The 19349-nt window shown below is 46.7% G+C and overlaps 1 protein-coding gene across 4 annotated transcripts in view; it reads left to right on the plus strand.

Moving 5' to 3' along the window:
* SMOC1 (SPARC related modular calcium binding 1) overlaps nt 1-19349 on the plus strand; it is a 152215-nt gene that overhangs the window by 108079 nt on the left and 24787 nt on the right. For 2 of the 4 annotated variants that reach the window (XM_024739663.1, XM_024739662.1), the window contains exons 6-7: nt 6029-6085; nt 8120-8200. In XM_024739663.1, coding sequence (XP_024595431.1) covers nt 6029-6085; nt 8120-8200 — 138 coding nt within the window. Of the gene's footprint in view, nt 1-5995; nt 6086-8119; nt 8201-19349 lie in introns of all 4 variants that reach the window. The other 2 variants (XM_024739660.1, XM_024739661.1) reach the window with 1 other exon arrangement.

The raw sequence follows: 19349 nt of genomic DNA on the forward strand, positions 1-19349 counted from the left end.
CCACCCACCCACCAACAGACAAATAAGTACATGCAAAAACTGGTGGAATGTGAATAAGGTCCCTGGATTATACCAATATCAATTTCCTGATTCTAATATTATGATGTTATCCGTATAATTATGTTAACTATAAGAATGCTATCACTGGGGGACACTGGGTGAAGGGTACATGGGACCTCTTTGTTTGCAACTACCTGTTGCAAAATCATTTCTATAATCATTTCAAAGTAAAGAGTTTTTAAAAAATTAGCCCCGTGTCTGGGTGAACCCAGCCCTGAACCAACTCTGCTGCTGCCAGTGCCACCTCTCCCCTACTTCTCCTCCGCTTTGTCACCATGCCCCCTTCTTCCATCTCTGGTCTACCTTTTTCACCAGCCTCTTGTTTCCGTACTTACTCAAGAAAATGTGGAGCTTGACGGTGTGGGCAACTGCTTGCAAAAAGACAGCTTTAAGCTTTTTTGGGGAAGGAGTAGATGGAATGTAAAAGATTCATCTCTTGCTCTGGAAAGGACCCGAAGTACCCAGATAACTTGTGTTCTCAAAGGTCAGAATCAAGACAGCTCACAGTATATTTCCCGTTGGTCATGGGACATGCATCTCAGGAAAGGTGGAGGTTAACTAACATTCCATCCTCCTCCTGGTATGATTCAAGCCAGGTTCTTAAGGGACATTTTTGCAAACAGGCACCACTGTCTCCCTGTGAGGCCCAGAATAAGTCACCTTGACTTTCACACTGGGTCCCTGAGTCACATGCTGAGGGGCATGATGGCTCTGGCATAAATGTGGTCCCTTCAAAAGCAAGAACCTTCCAGCACTTCTACCAGGCTGAAGTGTATCTCCATGTCTTGGTTAAAGACGGCCAATGGCAGCCTAAATGAATACAAGAGGGAGGGTGTCCAGTGATGGACATGGTTTGGGCAGAGCCCAAGAATTAAAGGGGACTTGGGATCATTGAGAGACCTTCTGAGTCTCAGGACGGGGGTGGTGGTTTCTTTTTCTGTCATTCTCCAACGTTCCTCAGTCTCAGAGACCCCAAGAGATGCCATTAATACAGATTCCTCCTCTGGCCCCTTTGACACATTTGCTTTTGAAGGACCTGGAAGAGAAAGCTCTTTGTATGTGGTCAGAATAAACTCATTGTACACCCAAACAATTAACTCCTCAATGGACTTGCCAGCCCCTTGAAAGGCCCGGCCCTGCTTCCTTGGACCTCTTGGGCTCTATTCAGTCCCATAAGCACACCAATGTTTTGGGGGTTTTGTTTTGTTTTGTTTGTTATTCTGAAAAGTCTTTCCCTGAGAATAGTCAGAGCCGGTCAACATTGTCCTCAGCCCCGCATTTATCTCCACTCGCCAGCGAATGTCAATCAGGAATCAAAAAGCCAAACAGAGGAGGCTTTAAACGGTGTCATCAGGGGTCGAAGTGACTTCCAGCTGTCTGTGCGTGGGCCAGGCCTTCTCGCAGGGCAAAGAATTGTGCTGTCACACAAACCCACTGTCTGGATAGGCTCGCAGAGCCCGTGCGGGGGCTGCGGCTTTCTGGGGCTGCACCTGCAAGGAGAGGCGTGGTTGGGGGCTGGGGGATCTCCTGCGGCCAGACGCCCCGCTCTGGGCCTGGGTGGTTTCCAGCGCTGTTTGCTCACTGCCTCTGGAGCCTTGAGCAAATCACTTTCTTGCGCTGAAACTCAATCTCTTTTTATCTGCCTGGTGACTTCCTCTGCCCTGGCCGGTGGTGAGAATAGATGAAGAAAGCCACCTGCCAGAAACTCTGAGTGTTGCAAAATGTGGTAACACTTATTATAGTTGATCTTGACATCATCCTTGAGAAATTCTCTCAGATTTGCCTTTTTTTTTTTTTAATGTTTCCTAATTTACTTTTTTCTCCCTGTAAAAGAAATGGTCATCTTTGAATCGGGTTTTTTCAGTATTCTATGTTCTTCTCGGTCTGAAAGAGTATTATGGTATCAAAGAGAAAGAAAGTCTTACTATTTGAGGTCTAAAAGAATCACCAAGATTAAACATACACGCACATGAAATCATCATATGCATTCATGTAAACTGAGATTCAGATATAGTTTTCTTTAAGATATACAGGAGAGTCTCCCCCCAAATTAAGGATTGCTCAGATAATCTAGCTACTGCCACCTGACGATTTACCTGTGATGACTTTGGTACTCCATCCCCGCTTCGTTTTAAAAACTTTATTAAGGTATAATTACATACCATAAAATTTACCCAATGTAAATGTACAATTTAATGAATTTAGTACCGTTATAGAGACGTGCGGTCATTACCAGAGAACATTTCCATCACCCCCAAAGAAACCTTGTACCCATTTATAGTTATACCCCACTCCCTCCTCCAGGCAACCATGTATCTGCTTTCTGTCTCTATAGATTTATCTTTACTAGGCATTTCATATGAATGGAATCATACAATATGTAGTATTTGCACATGGCTTCTTTCATTTAGTATAATGTTTTTGAAGTTCAGCTATATTATTACACATATCAGTAATTCACTCCTTTTAATTGCTAAGTAATATTCCATTGTATGGGTATATCACAATTTGGTTATCTCTTCACCAGTAGACGAACATTTGGATTATTTCCAGTTCAAGGGTATTACGAATAATGCTGCTATCAGTATTTGTATACATGTCTTTGGGTGGATATGTCTTTGTTTTTCTTAGATAGATTCCCAGGAGTGGAATTTCTGGATTGAATGGTAAGTTTATGTTTAACTTTTTAAAGAATTTGCCAGACTCTTTTCCATCATGGCTACCCAGTTTTACATTCCCATCAGCAAGGAATGAGGGTTTGAGTTTCTCCACATCCTTGTCTCTTGATAGTGTCTATTTAAAAAATTTTAGCCATTCTAGTAGGTATGTGGTGATATCTCACTGTGGTTTTAATTTGTGGTTTCCTAACGACTAATGATATTGAGCATCTTTTCATGTATTTATTAGCTGTCCGTGCAGCTTTGAAATGACTATTAAAATATTTTACCCATTTTAAAATCAGGCTGTTTGTCTTATTATTGAGCTGTAAGGTTTACTTTACTTTTTATTTTTAAAACTTTATAGAATTTTAATTCTACAAATCCAGTTTTAAAAGCAAGCAGTTGGATAAGATGATTTAACACTCGATGATTTAATACCTTCTTTAAGAGGCCTTTAGAGTCTTTTACAGCTACCCAGTGTCCCGAGGCTAGGAGTGCAGACATCCTTCACTTTTAGAAGAGGATATCACTGCCCAGAGAAGAAAAGTGAGGGGTTCAGGTTACCCAACTTAGTTGGTTGCAAAGCCGGTATCTGCACTGTGACCCCACTGGAGACCGGGAGGCCAGGGGCACATGCGGAAGCTTTTCTCTCTCTCCCGGGCCCAGTGTAGGTCCTGGTGTTGCCCCAGGGCTTGCCAGGAAGCAGGCCTGATGTGGACCTTGGACCCAGGCCTTGGACCTATGTTTGGTAGAAGGGTGTGCTTGTTTGCTGGGTTGGATGCCAGGTGCCCAGGTGCCCGGAGATGATGGTCAGAGGGTCCTATTGGCTTTGGCTTGGCTGCCCATCCTTGGGGCATGCTGGATTTCACAGGTGGCTCTCCTGGCAGCAGGGCACTTTATCTCTTCTCACTTCATAAAGATTTCCAGCTAGGGCCTCCATGGTGGCAGTGCAGCTGTATGTCTTCACCCTCGGTGACCCTACCCTGCAGGAAGATTCACTCCCTGCACGTGGCTTCATGCTATGTGGGCTTCTGGCCCTGCATCTGGGCAATTGTGGAGGTCCTCGACTTCCCCGGGGAGACTGGAAACCCTCCTTCCTCTCCTTGAGCAGCAGATTTCTTTACTGATTGCTGGACCAGATGGGCAGTCCCAGACTCTCACGTGGATGATGGGAGAAGTAAACAGAGTATTTTCTGTCGTCCTGCTCCAGAGGGAGATACAGCTCTTGGAGTATGGGAGGATCTTAATTGAATATTAAAATATCTCATAAGCCATTTCTCACTTGGCTTGTCATTGCCGTCCCTCTGAGAATGTTTGATTTCTCACTTTCCCTTGGTTCCCTTTAAGACTCCTGAAATGAAGCCACCCTGCGTGGAGGGGCTGAGCACGCTGTGCAGGTCTATTTAGACTGTGAACTCGGCATCCGGCAGCAGCAACCAAACGTGCATTGCAGCTGCCAAAAAACTTCATTCAGTGGTTCACTGAATTCAATGGAAAGAGGTGTTAATAGAGTCAGGGAAGTGATGCCATTTTTTAAAATGACACCGTGTGGCTCTGCTCTGTGTTTCTTCTCCCTCAATGACTTCCAGATCAAACGTACACAGTTTGGCATCAAAAGATGGCTGTTCTGGATCCCGGTTTGAGGCAAATAAGATATTCAGCTTCATCACTCCTCTCCTCCTGCCACGTCTCATGTCTGCGGGTGATTGTCGGATAGGTCAGGATCACCCTGGCCGCTGCGGGAGTCGGGTCTTACGTTGGCACATGAGAATTATAGCAGGGTCAGGTGTCACACGACTGCCAGGTTGCTGGCCTCAGCCTCAAACGAGGGTTAGGGTCTCCATAGCTATTGAATCTTAAGATTCCAGAGGTGGGGTGTTTGGTGTAAGAAAGGGATCAGGACTCTGTGTTCTCTCTCCCTCCCCTGATAAGATGCAGGGAACTCTGCCAAGAGTTCTGGGAGCTCCAAATGGTGATGGCTGTCGTTATTGATGATCTGACTGGCGTTGCAGGCTATATGAGAACTTGCCTTCTCCATAGTTAATGCTTCGAGAATATAGCATTCAGTCCTAAAAGATCTCTGGGGGTCTTGGGAAGAAGGGATTGTGTAACCATGGTGTCTGAGACCACGGTGCTCTTCTTCCCTCCCCCTCCCAAGGGAGAAAACAGAAAAATCTCGGAAGTATGCGTTCTCAACAGGTAAAGATACCTTCTCCCAGCTTTCACCAAGGAGGTGGAAATTGGTTCTTAGGGCACAAAAGAGCACTTGCTCTTTTTACATATAAAGCACAGATTTACATACAGTACACAAACAGGTATACAATGTATCTTTGTTATTAACATTTCACTAGGAAATTAATTAGGAGAAAAAGTCTAAAAATACTCTATAGATGGGCAATAAAAAAAAAAAGTTGAGAAACACTGTTCAAAATTAAGCTTTTGGGATCTTGATGAACATAATTCAGAGTCCTGAAAGGTAAATAAAGTCTGAACTTACTCTGATCCGTAGAGGTTTTTGGTCTACAGAGAGAGCTGCCAACACTGCTAGGACCATAAGTATTAGAACTTTGTTACTGAGAACTCCCTGCTCCTATCATCTATGTTAGAAATTTCAAAGCAAACCCAGGGTGCAGTTACTCATGTTTTCTCCCATTTTGTTTGCCCCAACCTCTCCTTGGGAGTTCAAAGTGTTCTAAGGATTCCCCATTCTTTTTAGTTCAGCATGCTGGAGAGAGAAGTGTCCTTCTTACCTTCACTTTGTTTTTAGATGAGGGTGGAGAAATAGCTAGGACTTTGGGAGGAAATGGCACCATGTTTTCTTGCTTTCCTTAAGCTCTTCAGTGAAGGCCACTAAAAAGGTACCAGCTAGTACCTTTCACAAGAGGGCAGGAAGGAGCTGGGGACATCAGAATTTGATGCCACAAGTATGCCAGCATCTCCTAACATTTCTGGCCAAAACTCAGGGCTGCTGGTGAAGATAGCCCTCCCAGCTTTCCTGAGGAAAGAACAAGGGCTGACGGAGTCATGTTGGTACAGAGTTATGAGAAGGGGCCCTCCAGAGCCATGACAACTTGGGTCCCTTCCCTGGAATGGCAAGCACACACCTGGATTGTCTTACTGTTTGTGTCTCTCTGTGATTCTCTTTTCCTTCTTGTTCTTTTCTTCTTTCTTTTCCTTCTCTTTGGTCTGTTCACTGGGACTTGGCCGGGCCATGTGCAAACCCCAACCATTCAATAGTGCTGGAGAGTAGATAGTATTTACCTCAATAATGGTAGTCTCTTTTCGATTCTTTTTAACCCTCAATTCAGATGACGGGTCTAAGCCGACACCCACGATGGAGACCCAGCCGGTGTTCGATGGAGATGGTAAGCTCTTGTATTACTTCAGATTCGAATTCTCCCACCCATTTTCAGATTTGGGGAGGTCTTTCCTTCAGTTGTTTGTTTAAGCTTTACTATTATTGTTTTTTTTTTTCTTTTTTAATTTGAATTTTTCCCAGTTTAAGCCAGGTTGTTTTAACCTTTAAAAAATGCAAACCCTCCCAGGAACTGGGACACCCTCCACTTCTGGAAAGGCCCACTCTTCTTGCCAGCCTTCCTCCCTGGCTCTAACGTCCAATAATAACACAGCCTGGATGGACCCCGTGGGCTGCCAAGACCAAGGAGCCAGGGCTGAGAAAGACAGGCCAGCAGCATCCCTTTTCTAAATGAATCAGCACTTAACAAGTTCCTGTAGTGCTCTGTGCCCAGCATTGTGGGAGGCCTCTGGGGGACAAAGGAGAAGTAGATGAGATGGAAACCCTTGCTCTCAAGAGATCGGCAACTATAGGAGAACTTTCTGTATGGAACTCTATGTTGTTTGTTTGTTTTCTGTAATAGACACGTATGGAAGAAAGAAATCACAGTGGTATGGGAAAAGATTCTGTGAAGAGAGGGAACGTGAGCTGGATCTTGAAAACGTGGGGGAGGAATCAGGGTGTTCCAGGCAGGGGCACTGGCATGGGCAAAGGAGAGAATATGGTGGAGACGGGGTATAGTGAGGAAAGTAGCAGGAAAGAGACTGGTGTATGGAGCTGGTTTGGCTGAGTTGTAGGGACCTTGAGAGTTGAGTCGAGACATTTGGGAGAGGAGAAATTCTAGGTCAAGAGAAATAGTGGTGGTTGGTGGCAAAATAGAGTTTGGATATCTCTGGAGGTATGAGGAACGGACAGGAGGAGCTTGGGTGCAGAAGACTGGCTTTGATTTGAGTTTGAGCTGCTCGGGGCCTACATTCTTCAGTGTGCTTTGCTAAGGTCTCCAGGCTCCCATGAGGAGGGGCAGGAAGCTCGGCAGTGTGGTGTCTAGAAAGTCTGACAATGAGATGTGGAGCTCGGTAAAATATAAGGCAACCTTTCAGCAGCTGTCAGCCGAGTATATCCGGGCTTGGGTCCTAAGACTGGACAGTGAGACAGAGGAATAAAAAGAAATGATGCCACTGGTTGGTTCTGTGGCTAAGGATGTCTCTAGCCCAGGCTCAGCTTTAGATAGAAATGCGAAATATGCTTTGCAACTGGTCATGGAGTGGAATATATGTGTGTGTTCATGCCTAGAAGTTAAAATGTTTCTGTGATCCACAAATGTCCTAGATCATTGGTAAGTCTGGGACCCTGGAGGATTGACTGGGGAGGGGGGAGTGGAATGGAGACCATGTCAGCTTGGAAGACCTTCCCAACACACTCATGGAAGATCTCGTCACTCTACAGTGTGTTCAGGTCATCCTCAGACTTCCATGGCACCTGTCCACTGGGTGACCCTGCCCCTGGAGAGCCTGGAGGCACCCTGGAACTCTCTGGATGGAGGAATTCAGCCTCTGTTCGATGAGAAACTATTAGAAAGGGGATTGAAGCACACATTAGACCCATTACTTTCTTCCCCATGTGAAGCAGAATCTCAGCAAGCTAAAACCTGCTGCGGCTCAGCTGTTTCCTCTAAAATGGTCTCTGTGGTTTCTTCGGCATTCGTTTGTTGATTTACCCCCTTTAAATCTTCTTCCAGGGAAGCAGCTGAGAAAGGCTTGGCTTGGCGCGTGTTCCTCACCTCCTGGGATAATATTTTTATTCCTGGATGGAGTGGCTCGGTGCCTCTGGACTCTGACCACTCGGCTTCCCAGCACAGGAGGCCCTGGTTGGCTCCTATGAGCTGATGGGGAGATGATCTTCCATAGAAAGGAAGCAAGAGGGTGTTGGGACAAAGTGGATATGGGACGAGGGAGATGGCTCAAGCCTTGATGCCTCAGGCTTTTAAAAAAGCTGTTAAAAAGTCTGGGGGTTACACTCCAAGTTACATACTCTCTTTGCCCAGACATTATTTTCTCTCTTCTTCTTCTTCTGTTTTTTTTTTTTTTGTTGTTTTTTTTTTCAGAAATCACAGCTCCCACTCTCTGGATTAAGCACTTGGTAATCAAGGACTCCAAACTGAACAATACCAATGTAAGAAATTCAGGTAAATAATCTGCCTTGGGTTATGTATTGATATGTACTTGATCTGTCCGCGGGTGCCATATGGTTGTTTCATGACCATCACTGTGTGGGCTTGGGCAAGTCATTTAACAAGTTTGGCCTTCAGTTTCTTCCACAGCTGTAAAATGCGGAGATGAGACGGGATTATTCCCTTCCAACTTTGTCTTCAATTAATAGTTTAGGGATCGTCTTTCATGAGTAGCTGATCCTTTTAGCTAAAAAAAGTTTGATGGTATGTTTTAATATTTTAATTGACTTTCTATATGCCATGCAGAAGAATTTGAAAGAGGAATGGCTGGGCATAGAGAAGTTGGACTTCAAACCTTAAGAGCCTCGGATCTATGTGTTTTTAAGGCTCTAAATAGCTGCCTCCAATCTTATCTTTTCTGGTTTGATCTTTTGAGGATCTTGTGAGTGTTCAGGTTTTGGTACTGGCTGAACCCTTATAGAAAGGTGGTAATTTCTGAAGAGTGGTCAGATTAGAGTTCATTTACCATCAATGAAGACCAAAGTTGATAAAGTTCATTTACCATCAAAAAAGACCAGATGTCCATCGACAGGAAAATGTATTAACAGATCCAATCTGTATCTCTTTCCGGGGGGGTGGGGTGGAATCATCCTTCTTTCAGCCTCAGACTTCGTTGTGAGAAACGCTACTTGGCATATTTATGCCTGGTTGTTGAATTTAGCCATATCATCGTTTTCTGACAGATAGCAAGGACTGTAAACTAAAGATACATCCCTTTCACCTGGCAGGCAGGGTTTTGCATGACCATTAATGAATGAGTGTGCTGTCCTTGCCCCCCTTTTGGTTTCTGTACAGTATGCCAGCTTTGTCCTAAAGGTCATGGGGACTGGAGTGCACGGAATGGTTTAGACCATGAGGTGAAGTCACAGAGCCCTGGTTGATTTTTTCTGCTGAGTACCTCGGCATGTGTCTGGTTCCCTGTATGATAGAAGCCGGAGGAGGTGTGGGATGCTGGGGCGGGAAGGAGCCCATGTGACATCCCATGGGCCAGAGTCTTTGGCAGAAGAGTGCCATGGTTAAAACACAGGCTTTGGAATCAGCAAACAGGGGTTCTCGTTCTGGCTCCAACACTTAGTAAGTGACCCAGTCAAGTCAAATGCCTGCCCCACCCCTGCCCCGGCCACGCCCACTGAGCCTCAGTTCTCAGCCAGGATCATAATCTCTCTCTTAAAGGACGGTGAGTAAAGATTAACTGAGTTAGTCTGTATGGTACTTAACCAATGTCTGGCTAAGTGATAAATAGTAAGTGCATGATAAATTGTAGGTACAATTGTATTTGTTATTACCATCATCATTGGTAGGGAAAATGGGACTATTGACGATACTTCTTCTAGTGATAATTCTTCAATCGAGAAAGAATTTGTGATTGTCACCCTAAGCAAGAACATCTATTAGGAAGCTTCTTAGATCCTTCCTCCACTCCCCCTTCACTGTTAGGCAAATATGGTAAGTCAAAGAGAAGTGGTTTTGGTGCCTGTGGTATCTGGAAGTGATATCTGCAAAAGGTCCCCGCATTCCCTGAGCCCCCAGCAGGTCTGCAGAGCCCCAGTAGGAGGCTCAATTCTCATACGGTGACCAAGGGGTAGATAAGAGGGAGAGCTCTCTCTGAAATTACACAGCACCTTTTGCCTGAAGCATTCATTTGACATTTAGCAACTGCTTCCATGATTTTTTTCCGCCTACCAGTGCTTAATTTCTCTACCTAAGTTATACTCTGTGAAGGCAAGGGCTTTACTGCCTGTCTGTTATATCTATTAGAGAATCTAGCTCAACGTGTTTGCTTTGGAGAAGGATGAGGAGAAAAGATCATCGTCAGTAAAGTCAGAATCATCAGTGTCATCATAGCTAGTCCATATCAGCTATGTGTTTTCTCATTTGAGTGTCACCATAACCCTATAAGTATCGTTATTATCCCCATTTTACAGATGAAGAGTCAAAGGATGAGAGAGAGGAAGTAACTTGTCCTGAGTCACAGCTAGTAAGTGGTGGGGCTGGAGAAAATGATTTCTCTTTGGGAATAGAGCGCCTGTCTTCTTGGGCTGCATTCTCTGTGTGTAGTAAAGAGGCAGTGTCAAGTTTGGTGATGTTTGCTTCCGCTCAAGTCCTTCCCCTTCCCACTCGTTCTTCCCCTGTGTAGTTTCCAATTGCATGAGTATGGAATCATATTGAAAAATGGTTTCCAGGCAGGTACAATCCCCTTCCTTTTGTGAGAGGCACCCAGCCACCTTTATTTTTTCCTGGTTTGCCCCAGTTATGTCTGTAAGTTTAGCGTATAGGACAGGATAGTTGGAGGAGGGCTAAAGGTTCCCTGGGAGTAACTGAGACCAGCAATCATCATCAGAGGTTGATACCATAGGCATTTTCTAATAAACTAGGGAAATTCTCCATCATGATCAGGTGGTAAAACTGACCGAGTGCCCGTCAACCTTTTTGATGTAATTAGGTGTGAGGGACACTGTGTCACATAGGCATGTAACAGAGGTTGGCAAATGGCCGCTTGCCTGATTTTGCAAACAAAGTTGTATTGGAACACAGCCATGTCCATTTCTTTACATACTGTCTATGGCTGTTTCCGTGCTACAACCATTGAGTTGAAGAGTTGTGACAGAGACCGTCTGCCCTGCAAAGCCTAAAATATGATCTGATCCTTTACAGAAAAAAAGTTTGCTGGCCCCGTTATATAAGATTGAAGTAGAAGCATTTGGATGGGAGCGTGTGTAGGGGGGTGTGTCTTTCTCAGGTTTTGGGGCCCCTTTCCTAGAAGTAGGGACTGTGCCTCCTGAGATGTTTCCTGACATGCCTGGGGAAGCCTGCATTAGCGCAAGACTCTTTAGGAAGCTCACGTTGCACTTTCTGCTCTCATGTGAGCTTTAACATCCTGTCCTGTGTGTGCTCTCACAAGTGGGTTGCCCGGGAAGCACCCTGAGGCTTGGCCTTCATAGGTGGGGGGTAGGGAATCTTTTGTGCGTAGACGAGATCAACCACGTAATGGTAGAAGCATGGGCTTTGGTATCAGGCAAACCTATAGACCTGGCTTCTGATGCTTGCTTCCCACTGAGAGGCTGGGTTACCTTGAGAAGGTTAATTAACTACCCCGAGCTTTGATTTCCTTACTTATTAGTTAAAATCATTAATGCCTTGCAGGATTTTTCTGAGAATTCAGTGTATCTAAAATGCCTGGCACACAGTAGGTGTACGTAAATTACTGAAAACAAACTCAGTGGAATACCCTGCTGTATTGTGCTAGCCACTTTTCACATGATCTCACTTGGTCTGATGAGAAGTCAGATAGACTTGTATGTTAACTTGGGTCTGGACGGCTGGTTCTGGTATGGACTAGCGCCTCTGAGTCAGGCCCCTGGGACACTTTCCCATTAGAGTTTAATGAAAGATTCCGGGTCCAAGAGAGCTTCTGCCCTTGCCTCTGGGGAGGTTGGAGTGGGACTCTGAGAGCCGACTGAGTGAGAGCTCTTCTTCTCAGCTTTCTCTCTCTCAGAGGCAAAAAGGCATCCCAGTTTCTTTTACACCCCAAACATCCTTCTTTCACACTCAGACCCTCTGACGCCAGGTTTGTCTTCTGGCCTGGGGACTGTTGATGTTGGAAAGGTTCCACTGGGCAGCTGAAGTTTTGCAATAACATGACACATATGCCTGCAGACTTATCCTGTCTCCTTCCCTCCTCCTGGAGGTTTTGGCCCTCGTTTTTAAGGCTTTGTCATGTGTTCATCATGGTCAGTGTCTCCTTCTGAGTATGTGGCAGGGTCAGCGACAGCAGGTTTGCCTGTTGGACTTCTGTTTGATTCTCACCTCCATTGTACCAGGAGTTCTTCTTGCAACCAGGCAGACAGCACACCTGGCGGCGAACATCCTAGAATTTGGGAGACAGCATCTTCTCCTATGCAAGCTGGCCAGAGACTCTGTTCTGCTTTTATAAGAAAACAGGAACTCTTGCTGAGTTTTTGGTATCAGGGGCTAGTGACGAAGGCATTTCTCAATATAACTAGAATTTCAAAACATTGTGATCATCTATAATACATCTTAGAGAAGAGAGTAAAGAGATTAAGGAAATGACAAAAATTAGGCTTCATCTCATCCTTCATCCATATCTTACTGCTTTGGATTTTACTACATGCAGGGACTTTCCCACAGCTGTGATTGATAGAAGTCTTGTTTTTTCTCTCTTTCTGTATGACAAAACTCTGTGCTTTCTCCTCTGGGAAAAGGCCAACTCCCAGGAAATGTGGTCGCGTGAGCCTTCACTCTTTTCTTATTGCAAACCATGCTCTCAAGGCATGTACGAAGGCCCCTTGCCTCTGTCTCCGCCTGGTTCCCTCCTGTGGCCACTCTGAGGTCACTGGACTTCCCTTCCTCCCCCCCCATTTCTTTCTTTCCTTTCTCTCCATCTTTTCTAGTTCACTTCCTTCACGATCTGATCTGGGACTCCAAGAAGCCCTAGAACCTGGCCCTGTGGGTTAAATCCAAAAGGACCACGCCTTTCCTTCCTTACCTCCTTGCCTGGCAGACCCTCCTTCTGTAGATCTGTGAATGCAGGAGCTGGTGGTAACTCTGCTCCCCACAGACAAGCCATCAGCGGGGACACAAGGTGGAAATGCATTTCTTATAAGTTCTGCCATGACAGTGACCCCTGTCCCCCTGGTAAGTGAGAGTGTTTGCCTCTCTCACCATCTACATCACAAGGAAGCTGTTTACAGGCTCCTGTCCTGACCTGCCAGGCTCAGATCGGTGCTCTTCTAGGCCTGCTTTTTGGGCCCATTGGTCACATTTTGTATGCTCCTCCCTCACCTGGAAGCTCCTGCTGGATTGGCTGCTGCTAGGACTGGGATTTGGGGTCACAGAGGCGACAGCACCTCCTGGCTGGATCCCCCACCCCCCAAACCAGTGCTCTTGGCCTGCCCAGAAACCGTGGGGTGATGTAATAACCTTAGGCCTGGAAAAATAAACAGTTCTCAGGGAAACCAGCGGTAGCTGTTGTAAGCAAATACCTCACAGCCACCTGGAACCTCACACACAACGTGGCTGGAAGGAAGAACGAGTCATCCACGAACGTTAGCCGCCGCAGATGGGGCTGGGCTCGTGTGCGTTTAAAATACCTGTATAAAAACAGATCCTTGGTGTTTATCACTGGCCTTCTGGACGTCTGCCCATCTATCTTATGCAGGTGTCTTGGTCCACCAGGGCCAGTAGAATAGAGTCGGGGACAGGCATGGGTGGCCATCCCTATGGCTTTCTCCCTGGCAACAAAGGCCTTTCTCAAGTTCTCCCTTTGCCAGGAGGAACTGAAACACGTCTGGAGGCCCCAGAGAGCCTGGCTCCACAGTCCATCTTAACCTGGTTTTAAAATTAGTTTTCCCAGTGGCCTTGCTCCTGCACCCCATGTTGTTTGCTTGGAACACAGAGGTGCAGTGGTGGCTGGGGGGGGGGTCTGGAACTTGCTCCACCAGCAAAGATTTTATTGAGTATGTATGCTTTGTGGCGTTAAGGGCAAACCCACCACATCCCAATGTTCTCCTTTGGCCTCTGCTGCTAAAAAGACCTAATTGAAGGCCCTGCCGAGGTATTGTAATTGGCTTCTGCCACTTTGCTAGAAGGCAACTACTATCTCTGCTTTGGTCCGAGGGTCCTCATTCTGTGTTTATTTGTAAAAGGGCTTTGGAAGTAAACAGGGTATATATCTTACTAACACACTCACACGTGCAGCATTATTGTTTGGGGGATGAAGTGTGAAGTTATGATACTTTATTTGACAAACTGAAAAATATCTCTTCCATCTCCCCACCTTGGCCCGTGACCCCTCCTTCCTTCTCGCCTGAATTTTTATTTGCTAGCTCTTGTCCTTAAAGGACAGAGCTTATCAGGTCAAGGTCAACAAAGTTACTGAGAAAAACTAGAAAGACGCCAGCTTGCCACTTCTCAGTACTTGTCCCACAAAACCACTCTGAAGCGTTTCGTATTCTTTTTGGTGGAAGGGCCATATGAGCTCACTTAAGGGCATGAGTCAGTAGAGGTGGAGCCTTTTCTCAAATTTGAGTGGATGTGAGTCAGTGATGCTTTGGGGGAAAAGTTTGAAAAAAATGCCTATATACTATATTGGGACAATCCATCCTAGAAGAAATATCTTGTTTTCCTCCACTTCTCAGTTTCTGTCTGTGTGGGAAGGACGAGGTCACTGCTTCAGACAACAGTGAACAGTGCATGGCCATTTTAGGTGCCCCAGGGAGAAATTATTTAGACAGGCTGGTTGGTTTGTAATTGTCCCTTACACCCCCTCACCCACTACACTTCATCCCAACGCTGTGCCCTATTTACAGAGCCCCCTGCAAACGCTCCTGTGAGTGGGTGCTTCGGGGACGTGGGGCAGGCGTTGTTAGTTTTGTTCCGGGGGGAGCCTCTGAGCCACAGACGGCTGGACACAGTATGACCGTGGAGAGGGGTGCCAGGCATGGGGGTGAATCTGAAGGCCCCCAGCAGCCTTGCGCCTCACTCAGCCGCTTGCTGGTGCTTGGGCTCCCCTGGGGTGGGGGAGGCTGAGCTGGATCCCCCTCTGAGCCGTGGGGAAGCTCTGGGCTAGTAGTAAGACTGTGGGCTATGGGAACCGTAGCCTCTAGTACCACCGCTTCATTTTATTTTTTATTTTTTACATCTTATTTTTACATTTTATTTTTTACATCTTTATTGGAGTGTAATTGCTTTACAATGGTGTGTTAGTTTCTGCTTTATAACAAAGTGAATCAGCTATACGTATACATATATCCCCATATCCCCTCCGTCTTGCGTCTCCCTCCTACCCTCCCTATCCCACCCCTCTAGTTGGCCACAAAGCACTGAGCTGATCTCCCTGTGCTATGCGGCTGCTTCCCACTAGCTATCTATTTTATATGTCCACGCCACTCTCTCGCTTCGTCCCAGCTTACCCTTCCCCCTCCCCGTGTCCTCAAGTCCATTCTCTACGTCTGCGTCTTTATTCCTGTCCTGCCCCTAGGTTCGTCAGAAACATTTTTTCTTTTTTTTTAGATTCCATACATACGTGTTAGCATACGGTATTATTGAAGAGGCTGTCTTTTCTCCATCATATATTCTTGTGTCCTTTGTCAATGATGAGGTGACCAAATGTGCCACCACTTCATTTTAAATGAGGAAAAGGAGCCCTGACTAGCAAGGACCTTGCCCAGGGCCACAGGCCCATCAATAGCTCTCGTGTGCCAAGGCCTCTACTTGGTGCTAAGGGGGCCAAGGAAAGAAACATAAGGAGCATCTAAGGAAGGAGCTGACCATCAGGCAGTGGTGTGGCAAAGACAGGGGCGGAGGCATGGTCCACCCCAGAGGGGAGGGATATTCTTTCACCGACATTGTTTTGAGTTGCTGACATAGTGATCTTTGAAAGTAGACTGGTTCTTAGTTATGTTGTTATTTTTCTAGGTAAACTAAAGACAGTGTGCCCCTCATTGCCTGTACCTAGAGCAGACCGCTCCCGCTACCCCGCCCTTGGTCATCCCTGCAGTCCACCTGAGAGACTGGTCATTCACGGGGATGGGTCAGGAAGGCCGGGTTTGCTGTACATTGGCTGAGGACACTGCTACCCTAGACCAGCTAATAACCTACCACTTATCAGCTAACTGTGGCACTGGGTTCAATGCTTTACATATACTATTGTGTTTCATCCTCACAATGACCCTGTGAGGCCTGTGCTGTGGTTACCCTACTTTTACAGGTAAGGACCCGGGACTTGAGAGCTAAAGTAAACAGAGCTAACAAATGGTGGAGGCTGGTCCCTCTGGCCCCAAGCCCGCGCTCTTGATCACCGAGCTATTCTGCCTGTATTCTGATCGTTGTTGACTTCCGTGAGCAGTGACTCCCAGGTGCCAGGCCTGGGCTGGCGTGCTAGGCGCTTACTCTTACCCCCATCTCACCCTGACTCCTGTTCCTAGAAGCTCTTCCCTCTGACTGCTGGAGTTCCCCTTGGTGTTTGGGGACAGCCGTCTGACTGAGCTTTTACGCCATCCTCATTTCTCCCATGACCAGAGCTGAACAGCATCTCTTCACTTGGCCAGTGAGTTCACCAGAAGGGGTGCCCTCCTCCAGAGACGTGGTCCAAGGTCCCTTTGTAGGTTAAGATTGGGTGGTGATGTTACCTTTTTCATGTCATTTACCTGCCTACTCTATGGGGAAAAGGGCCTTTAGATGAAATTAAACGGAGAAACCCATTCCAATGGAAGAGGTGACATTTTAAACTTGTGCATATTCTGTTTCTATTCTCACTCCCTCCACCCCTACTTAATGCACACCTGAGCACAATTTCAAGGACTGACTTTGTTCTGTTTATCAGGGAGTCTGCCTCTTCCCTGCCCTGACAGGACCTCTCTTTTCTTGACCATTGTCTGTTCCAAAGGGAGCCCTGAGGAATGGTTCTTTGAGGTCCCCTCCTCTTCAGGGTTTTCTCCGAGTCCCTGGATGACTCTGAAACTTGGGGATTGGTGATGGCCAAGTGGCAGCTTGGTGCCAGACATGATGGGAGGGCAGAAAAGCAGTCCTCCGGGGGATGGGTGCTGAACCCCGTGAGGCCAAATGAACAGAAAGGGCTGTTCGGTGATGTCCTGTGAATCACTCCCCAAGATCGTGCACTCTGCAGCATCTCCTCCTCGGAGACCACGTGTCCAGTCCCTGGACCAAGCCCTCAAAAAGAGGGGAGTCAGTGCCTTCAAGCTTGGTCCCCCCGGTCCCTCCTTTTGCTCCTGCAGTCTCCTCTTCGGCCAGATTCTCTGCAACTGTCCCGACAGCGCACGCCACTCATGCCGACCCAGAGGCTCCCAAGGCAAGAGCCGTGTGATTTCTTACGCCTCTGGAATTTCATGCTGTGATTCAGGAAAAGTTGTTTTTAACAGAAGGCTTGTTATTTTGGGTTATCCTTCAGCATTTCATTCATTTTTGATAAGAGGCTAAGTGGGTGTGAGGTATTTGAAGGGGCTTCAGGGTAACTGTAGCCGACACAACGCTAGTGTTTCCCTTAATATTCTTGGCCCAGTGGGATGGTTCCTTTTGCAACGAAACATAGATAAGCTCCTCTTGTTTTTCAGTCGGGTAACTGTGTATTGATTTTTCCCTTAAGAAAATCTAGTGCCGGATGGTCTGAGGATTGAATGTGGCATTTCCCAGGATGAGTCAAAGGGACACATTTTCTTTTTCCGCCCTCTGTGGTCTCATCCCCCATAACTTGGCCTTGACTCAGAGGTGGGTGGTCCCACCTCTGAAGTGTCAGGCTAGAACAGAATTCTGCGGCTCGAGATGGAACAGCAGAGATTCAGCAATAGAGGGGCTCTTGGGCTAAATACTCTGTGGATCCTTTATACCCAAGACTCTGTGGTTCTCCTATGAGTGAGGCGCCGCAGGCCAGGGATGGGTGTGGGGAAGGATCAGGAAGTATGCGATAGCTTGCAGTCTTGTTAAGTCCTGGTGCTAAGGGTGAGGGGTCCAGGAGGGGAACAGATACTCAGACTCAGCAGAGAGAGGCTTTGCTCTAGGTGGGACCCCGCCAGGGAAAGCTTTGGGGATGGAGGAGGCCCGGAATGAGGGTAGGTTAAGATCTTGTGGTTAGTTCTTTCTTCTTGCTACGTCTTACAAAACTTTTCTGACCTCTCCAGAGCCTGCCATGGTACCAGCATACACCCAGTACCAGCCTGTGTGAGGGCCTGGGGCCAGGAAGGCCCCTGACCCCCTCTGCATCCTCTCTGTGAGCCCTAATCTCTGTTACTCAGGATCCCACGTTAGATCTGAGACGCCAGGAGTACCATCCTCTCTCAGGACATTGCCCTCAGCCCTGTCAGCATCCCACTTCCCTTGTCTGTAGTATAGGCAATGCTTAGTCAGGGCAGCCTGAGAAGCTGCCCTTAATTAGCAACTGAGCCGCCACTCAGAGGAGAGCCTCTGGTTCTTTCTCTGGGAAGATGGCATCATTCATCAAGGCATCTTCCCAGTTCGTGTCTCTATGACCCATGACTCTTCTCAGCTTCTCTGTGTATGGTTTTCTGTAAGATTTGGCTTTTTTCTTGGTCTCATTTTTCATAGGGACCTAGTGATGGTTAATTTTAGGGGCCAACTTGGCTGGGCCACAGTAGCCAGTTTGGTCAAACACTAGTGTAGACGTTGCTGCAAAGGTATTATTTTAGATGTGATTAACATTTATAATCAATTGACTTGAAGTAAAGCAGATGACCCTCTGTGATGTGGGTGGGCCACATCCAATCAGCTGAAGGCCTTAAGAGCAAAACCTGAGATTTCTTGAAGAAGGAATTCTGCCTCCAGACTGTAACATAGAAATCCTGCCTGAGTTTCTAGCCTGCTGGCCTGACCTGTTGATTTTGGACTTGAGACTGCCCCATCACTCTTACCTGAATTTCCAGCTTGCCAGCCTGGAGCCAATCCTTAAAATAAATCTCTCTCTCTCTTTTTTTTTTTTTTTTTTTTTTTTTTTGCGCTACGCGGGCCTCTCATTGTTATGGCCTCTCCCGTTGCGACCTCTCCCGTTGCGGAGCACAGGCTCTGGACGCGCAGGCTCAGCAGCCATGGCTCACGGGCCCAGCTGCTCTGCGGCTGGATCTTCTCAGACAGGGGCATGAACCCGTATCCCCTGCATCGGCAGGCGGACTCTCAACCACTGCGCCACCAGGGAAGCCCTCTCTCTCTCTCCATATACATATGCATACATATATATTTTTTAAATCTATCTATCTATCATCTATCTATCTATCTATCTATCTATCTATCTATCTATTTTTTTCTATTGGTTCAGTTTCTCTGGAGAGCCCTGACTGCTGGTGATCCTCTCTGACTACTGCCTTTTCTCTCCTCCCGTCTCCCCTGGCCTCCATCACCATAAGGTTCCCCTGCTCTTTCTCCCAAGAGTTCAAGATATGACTGGCTCACCAATACCTGCTCACTCAGGTGTTGGGTTACCCAGCATCCCAGCTTTTTTGTCTGCTCCTTCCTGCAGCAGCTTCTCCTCTGGAAGGCAGCAGCCAGAAAGAAAGACCAGTCCAACTACCTGAAACTCGAATCTTTTAATGTTCATGTTTGTTGGACATTTTTTTTT

Source organism: Neophocaena asiaeorientalis, unplaced genomic scaffold (assembly GCF_003031525.2).
Source record: "Neophocaena asiaeorientalis asiaeorientalis breed wild unplaced genomic scaffold, Neophocaena_asiaeorientalis_V1.1 scaffold348, whole genome shotgun sequence".
Classification (NCBI taxonomy): domain Eukaryota; kingdom Metazoa; phylum Chordata; class Mammalia; order Artiodactyla; family Phocoenidae; genus Neophocaena; species Neophocaena asiaeorientalis.